At 37.3% G+C, this 7,784-nt stretch overlaps 1 protein-coding gene across 2 annotated transcripts; it reads right to left on the minus strand.

The window, feature by feature from the left end:
• Positions 1-260: 260 nt before the first annotated feature.
• Positions 261-7,554, minus strand: LOC130935290 (uncharacterized). Of its 2 annotated transcripts, none has more exons than XM_057864981.1 (3): positions 6,941-7,554; positions 6,675-6,835; positions 261-1,185 (listed from the first exon to the last, which is right to left on the minus strand). In XM_057864981.1, the coding sequence occupies exons 1-3, from the start codon at positions 7,145-7,147 to the stop codon at positions 1,074-1,076; spliced, it is 480 nt and encodes a 159-aa protein (XP_057720964.1). In that variant the 5' UTR covers positions 7,148-7,554; the 3' UTR covers positions 261-1,073. The 2 variants fall into 2 exon arrangements, with proteins under 2 accessions (XP_057720964.1, XP_057720965.1); XM_057864982.1 differs by lacking the exon at positions 261-1,185 and adding an exon at positions 3,588-3,856 and having other exon boundaries at positions 6,941-7,536.
• Positions 7,555-7,784: the final 230 nt, after the last annotated feature.

Genomic DNA, 7,784 nt, shown 5'->3' on the forward strand with positions numbered 1-7,784 from the left:
AAAAGCAAAAGAACATGAAATAAGTACTTGTTTTGCAGTAATGGGAAACAGGTTGAGGTTTTGGAGATGCTCTGTCTTCTGAACCTCTGCTTTCTTACTGTCTTCTTCTTCAAACACGCAAGGCTCCTTCCATGGCAAGCTGTATGTAGGGTTTCACCGTTGTCAATGGCTACCTCCCATCCTCTCAGTGAAAATGTTCAACGCGCTCTGTCACAGCACGGCTAATCATCTGTCGGTTCTCAATCGGGTTGGAATAGAATCCAGTGATTCTTTTGCGTCTGTCACTAACGCCCAGCCCTCAGGAGTTTGAAGCTCGTCACAATCATTCAATCCTTGAATCCTACTCAGAATACCACAGACAAGGTTTAGACCTTCCGGATTCTCTTGAATGCCGCCATCAATTCTAGCTTATACCACGAAGATTCTGATTAAGGAATCCAAGAGATATCTACTCAATCTAAGGTAGAACGGAGGTGGTTGTCAGGCACACGTTCATAGTTGAGAATGATGATGAGTGTCACGGATCATCACATTCATCAGGTTTAAGAACAAGTGATTTCTTAGAATGGGAGCAAGCATGATTGAATGAAAAACAGTAGTAATTGCATTAATCCATCAAGACACAGCAGAGCTCCTCACCCCCAACCATGGGGTTTAGAGACTCATGCTGTAGAAGATACAATGAGAAACGTGTAAAGTGTCATGAGGTACAGATACAATGTCAAGAGATCCTATTAATAGAGAACTAGTAATCTAGGGTTTACAGAAATGAGTAAATGACAGAAAAATCCACTTCCGGGCCCACTTGGTGTGTGCTTGGGCTGAGCATTGAAGCATTTTCGTGTAGAGACTCTTCCTGGAGTTAAACGCCAGCTTTTATGCCAGTTTGGGCGTTTAACTCCAATTTTTATGCCAGTTCCAGCGTTAAACGCTGGGAATTCTGAAGCTGATTTGCAACGCCGGTTTGGGCCATCAAATCTCGGGCAAAGTATGGACTATTATACATTGCTGGAAAGCCCAGGATGTCTACTTTCCAACGCCGTTAAAAACGCGCCAATTGGGCTTCTGTAGCTTCAGAAAATCCACTTCGAGTGCAGGGAGGTCAGAATCCAACAGCATCTGCAGTCCTTTTCCGTCTCTGAATCAGATTTTTGCTCAGGTCCCTCAATTTCAGCCAGAAAATACCTGAAATCACAGAAAAACACACAAACTCATAGTAAAGTCAAGAAAAGTGAATTTTAATTAAAAACTAATAAAAATATACTAAAAACTAACTAAATCATACTAAAAACATACTAAAAACAATGCCAAAAAGCGTATAAATTATCCGCTCATCACAACACCAAACTTAAATTATTGCTTGTCCCCAAGCAACTGAAAATCAAATAGGATAAAAAGAAGAGAATATACTATAAACTCCAAACTATCAATGAAACTTAGCTCCAATTAGATGAGCGGGACTAGTAGCTTTTTGCCCCTGAACAGTTTTGACATCTCGCTTTATCTTTTGAGGTTCAGAATGATTGGCATCTATAGGAACTCAGAATTCAGATAGTGTTATTGATTCTCCTAGTTAGGTATGATGATTCTTGAACACAACTACTTTATGAGTCTTGGCCGTGGCCCAAAGCACTCTGTCTTCCAGTATTACCACCGGATACATACATGCCACAGACACATAATTGGGTGAACCTTTTCAGATTGTGACTCAGCTTTGCTAGAGTCCCCAATTAGAGGTGTCCAGGGTTCTTAAACACACTCTTTTGCCTTGGATCACAACTTTATTTCTTTCTTTTTCTTTTTCTTTCTTTTTTTTCGTTTTTTTTTTTGAATCACTGCTTTTTCTTGCTTCAAGAATCAATTTGATAATTTTTCAGATCCTCAATAACAGTTCTCCTTTTCCATCATTCTTTCAAGAGCCAACAATTTTAACATTCTTAAAACAACAAATTCAAAAGACATATGCACTGTTCAAGCATTCATTCAGAAAACAAAAAGTATTGTCACCACATCAAACTAATTCAACTAGTTTCAGAGATGAATTCGAAATCCTGTACTTCTTGTTCTTTTGTGATTAAAGAATTTTTCATTTAAGAGAGGTGATAGATTCATAGAGCATTCATAGCTTTAAGACATGAACTTTAAATTTTATCTCTTTTGGCGTTTCATCTCTTGAATTTCACGCCCCTGCTTCTCTTGTTCCTTCAGCAATTTGCAGAGCATGCAGTTCTGATTCTGCTGTTCTTCCTTAAGTTGCTCCATAGTTTCTTGTAACTTGGTGATAGATGCTTCTAGGCTGGCCCAGTAGTCAATTTCAGGAAATTCAGGGAGGAACTCCTGCGCCCTCTTTTTGATAGAGTTGTCTTGCATTTGTCCTTCCATTGACTTCTTGGTGATTGGATGTTCAATGGGTATGAATTCATCTACTCCCATTTTTACCCCAGCCTCTTTACAGAGTAAGGAGATCAAGCTTGGGTAAGCCAGTTTGGCTTCAGTGGAATTCTTATTTGCAATTATGTAGATCTCACAAGCAATCAGATGATGAACCTCCACTTCTTTTCCAAGCATAATGCAATGAATCATCACTGCTCTCTTGATAGTAACCTCAGAACGGTTGCTAGTGGGCAATATGGAACGCCCAATAAAGTCTAGCCAACCTCTTGCAATTGGTTTGAGGTCTCCCCTCTTGAGTTGGTTTGGGACACCTCTTGAATTGGTTATTCATTTAGTTCCAGGGAGGCATATGTCCTCTAGAACTTGATCCAACCCCTTATCTACTCTCACCATCCTCCTATTAAAGGATTCAGGATCATCTTGCAGTTGAGGCAATTTGAAGACCTCTCTTATTTTGTCCAGATGGAAGTAAATAATTCTCCCTCTGACCATGGTTCTGTAGGTATGGAAAGCAGTTCCAGTCATTCTCTGCTTATCTGTCAGCCACAGATTTGAGTAGAATTCCTGAACCATGTTCCTTTCAACCTTTGTCTCAGGGTTGGTTAGAACTTCCCATCCTCTATTTCGAATTTGCTCTTGGATCTCTGGATATTCATCTTTTTTCAGATTAAATTTGACTTCCGGGATCACTGACCTCAGACCCATTATTTTGTGGTAATGGTCTGCATGTTCTTTGGTTAAGAACTTCTCTTGACTCCAAATATCCTTTGGATTATTCTCTTTCTTGCCTCTTGAATTGGTTTATTTTCCTCTAGGAGCCACGATCTTGATATATCTTGGCCTAGTGATCACGGAAAGCACACCAAACTTAGAGGTTTGCTTGTCCTCAAGCAAAAGAAGGCAAAGAGGGGAGAGAAGAGGAGAGCAAATTCGAATGGTGTTGATGGTGTTTTTGCGGAAAAACGAATTTCCAACACACATAACTAACCGGCAAGTGCACCGGGTCGCATCAAGTAATAATAACTCACGTGAGTGAGGTCGATCCCACAGGGATTGATGGATCAAGTGTAACATCCCTTCCAGCAAAATACCTTACTTAAGTCAGGGTATTTCTACTAGAACGAACATTACGTAACCTTCTCTAGTATTAACTACTTAATTATCGAGCCTTTGTATCGAGTTTGCGTTTTAGTTTTAAGAAAATTCCAGAAAATTTTGTTTTTATTCATTAAAGACATGCATCAAGGATAAACATTGCAAATAGTAATAACAATCACAGAGGTATTATATTTAGTAATTCTTATACATAGGAAGTCATATAAACCCAAATACAATACCTACCCCTCTGATAAAATAAAACTTCAAAGGAAAAGAGCGAGGGGACTCTATGAAAGCAATTAAAACCATAAAAGAAGCCTACTAATCGCTCGCAGCTTCAAATTGCGTCTTCAAACCTGTGTCACTGAAAGGGTGGAAAATTTGGGGGTGAGAACCAAACCACATGTTCTCAGTAGAGGTCGAGAATGCCGTGAAAGTAAAGAATAAAACGCAAATAGTTAATTTCATTCAGAGACATCTAAAAGAAAATTAACCTTCTTTAAAAGTATTAGTTAATTATTCAAAATGCCAGACCCATATTTTCTTTATAAAACTCTTAAAAGTTTCCTAGACTGTATGAATGACTAATTTGTTCCAAGCATAGGTTCATTAAGTCTATGCTGAACCAGCTTAATCTTTCATACTTTACTAAACCTCAAACACAAACCAATCACGGCCTCAGGCCTAAGCAATTCAATCAACATCCAATTCACAACAATCCAGTCAATCAGTTACAACCACAAGTAATGAGGTTCAAACACAATCAAGAGCAATTACATCAAGTATAGCAATTAGCAGTTAAACAGAATTATTCACTTAGGCAAACCAATTACAATATACACACCCAAACAATGTCACATAGATGCATATGATGAATGTCTAGTCCTAGTGCAGGCCATGAGCTCATGTGTCGGTTGGCTGCCCGCAATCCCGACATTTATCCGGTCACGAGTAATCCCGATTTCCCGAATACGATTTTCCGTTCCTAAATAAATGCGCATATAATAATAGCCGCTCATTTGAGACAGCCTCTGCTTACTGCAGGAAAATATATATATACTCTGCTCTGCTCTGGGGAAGCGGAAAATGGCTGTAGGTAACTTAGTTTCCCTACAGAAACTCTGGGTTGCATTAAGCAACTAATATATATTAAATATAGCTCTGGGTTGCATCAAGCAACTATATATATATATATATATATATATATATATATATATATATATATATATATATATATATATATATAGCTCTGGGTTGCATCAAGCAACTAAAATATATATATAAATATCTCTTTATTATATTACTCTTCTCTTTATTTCTCTTTACTCTGTTCTAGTTTCTCTTTCCTCTGTATCTCTTTACTTTCTCTGAATACTCAACGATCTCATATACCAAACAATCTCTTCTTAAAAGAATCATTGAAGTTTCTATCATTAAATAAGCCTTAAATATTTATTTTGATTAAGTCCTTATACTTTTATAAAAATTCGGACATAATCTCCTCTGAAAATAGGACTTAACCACCCTTACGGGTTCAAACCAAACAATTCACTTTACTCTTTTCAACCTTTCCAGCATCACATCAACTCAGAATCAAGCAAAATTCCACATTGAATCAGCCATATAGCACTAAGGTTCATCTTTAGTTTTATAAACTCATAACTGTCACTAGGACATCCTCAACACTCTATCTTCTTTTCTGCTTTTAATATAGCAAATAAACTTGGAATTGCGCAAACTTTATGTCCAGGCGTTCGTCTTGAAATAAGCTTTCTAACAAACCAAAGATCATAATTTTCTGGTTTCTCTAGCCTTAGGAATAAAGGAAAAACCGAAACTGCTCTGCAGTGCGTAAAACCAGAAAAACAGCAGCAGCATGTGACATTCAAAATTCAATTTAAAATCCACGTTAAATCCAATGACTTTGAAAATTAATACAGTACGACTTCACTCATCCAAGTTTCTTTTCCAATTGGTTTCAGGTCAATATCATTTTTAATGAAGAAGTTATATAACCTGGAAGTTGACTAATTTGCTGCAGAATTCTGCTTTAAAAGTTAATGAACTTATCTTCCTCCAAGTCCCATAACTTACTCATTAAAACATGGATAGCCCTGAAATTTAAGTCACATATGCTAAACATACTTAATTTTCACCTCCAATTGGTTGCATCTCAATATCTATCCAGGATCAAACATTATAAATTCTCAAAGTTACTGATTTAAGAAAACAGAATCTGGTTTTTTCTGCATAATGCATCATCTTTCAAAAATTCATATCTTTAAAACTATAAGTCCAATTGTTCTGAAATTTTACGGCATTAAAATAATAGTACTAAAGTTTCATTTAAAATTAGTTTCGCTTCAAAATTCAATTCAGAACATTCACAGCAGGGCCAACAAGTTACTGCTGTTCCAAAAATTCTGCAGTAAAAATCAGAACCCGCAACCATTACTCAAAAATTCACCATAAATCTTATATTTAACGAAAAGGTCTCAAACTCTCCAATTCAGTCCCAATTATTCCCAAATTTAACCAGGACTTGGTTCAACGCAATTCCGTTCATCACAGAATTAGTTACAGTCTTTCAAAGTTACAGTCTTCACTTAAAGGTAATGCAGAAATTCAGATTTTAAAGCTTAACTTTGAAAAATCATAACTAAATCTTCAGTTAATACGAAACCTTCAAATTTAAATCCTAACAACTACACTTGTTAAAGTTTACTCAGATTTTAATCTCATACCATTTCGATCACTAGCAATAATTACTAGGCCGTCATCAAAGTAACCATTCTATTTTGAAAACCAGTTTCTTAATAATAGTTCAGTCTTTTAGGCCCTAATTCTTCAACAATTCTCAATCCAGTATCAAATATATCAAATGATTATCTTAGTCTCAACCATTTATACATAATCAGTCAAAACCACAATCCTCTACTAATCTCAAGTCACTTTCACAGCCATAGCAATATACCAAACAACCATTTCAACAACCAACAATCAATAATTCAATCATCTACCATACATAATTACAATCAATTCAATCACAGCACCAAGCACAATCGCAATCACAATCCAACATTCATATAATCAATTAATTACTCACAACTATTAATACTATTTGCAGTTATTCAGTAAACCTTGTTGGCATTCCTAAATTAAAATCATTTTAAACCCCCTACCTCGATGTCGCAATTGCAGAATTTAACGCAATAGTTCCTTTTATTCCTAATTTGTGGCAGCAACCGCAACAGTAACGCCGATGACCCTCTGCAGCAGCGATGTCATCAACAATCGCGATAACAGTGGCTAGATGGAAACAAAAACATTTTTGGAATTTTTCCTATAACAATGAAGCGGCAAGCAGAGATAACAATAATCAAAATAGGTTGTGAGTGATACAGACTCAGATACAAGGATGAAGCAGGCTGTGGTAACCGAGCAATACCAGGGCAGGGCTGAAATAGTTCACAGCAACAACGCGGATGATGCTTCTCGGACGGCGGACTCCCTCAACAACACTAGCAAGTGCATCAGTGGCAGAACGAATCTCTTCTCTCATCACGTCACTCCTACCCTTCCTGTCCTGTTCGATGGTAACGATGACAGTTAGGGTTCCTCCCACCAGTGGCCCCTTCGATGGCGCCGACTTCATTAATGGTAGCGGCGGCGACGATGATCCTTGGCGGAATCGGCGGTAGCCTCTCTTCTACGCGCGACAACTCCAGTAAATGTCAACAGCAGCTACGCGTCTCCCTGTTCGTCGCTCTTTTCTTCTCTCTACGCGCAATAGCTTCGATTGATAATAGTAGCAGCGACGGGTGCACGAGGATAGTGATATCGAAGCCTTCTTCCTTCCGTGAGCTCTGATCTTCTTCCCTCCCTTTGACCCTTTCTGTTTTTGTTTTCCCCCTTTCTCCCTCTGTGTCTCGCTCTCTCTCGATCTTTCTTTCTCTAATTTTCTGAATCAAATTCTGATTTTCATTTGGAAATATGTGGTTTACATTAGCTATGGATGAATGGCTCATAAAAAAGGAATACGTGGATCTCTGGAGAAAGGATGGGTGGTAGTGTGAGTGTGTTAATGTAATTGGTCAAGGAGTTTACGTATTAGATACTAACAGTACGCATAAAATAAGAAACATAAGACTAGGAAAAATATATATACGAGTAATTTAACAATTTTACAAAACATTTATGTTAGGAAACAATTTAGAATTTAAATATAGTGCTATAAAGATTACTTTTAAAACGTATAAGATTTTATCTATCTATCTATTAACGAGCTCAAA

Source organism: Arachis stenosperma, chromosome 6 (assembly GCF_014773155.1).
Source record: "Arachis stenosperma cultivar V10309 chromosome 6, arast.V10309.gnm1.PFL2, whole genome shotgun sequence".
Classification (NCBI taxonomy): Eukaryota; Viridiplantae; Streptophyta; class Magnoliopsida; order Fabales; family Fabaceae; genus Arachis; species Arachis stenosperma.

Excerpts from the sequence above, each read along its gene's own strand:
- LOC130935290 (XM_057864981.1), bottom strand. The coding sequence starts at position 7,147 with ATGAAGTCGGCGCCATCGAAGGGGCCACTGGTGGGAGGAACCCTAACT. Across the intron at positions 6,836-6,940 it reads ACTATTTCAGCCCTGCCCTG|GAAAAATTCCAAAAATGTTT; the intron begins GTATTGCTCGGT and ends TCATTGTTATAG. Across the intron at positions 1,186-6,674 it reads TCTGCAATTGCGACATCGAG|GTATTTTCTGGCTGAAATTG; the intron begins GTAGGGGGTTTA and ends CTGTGATTTCAG.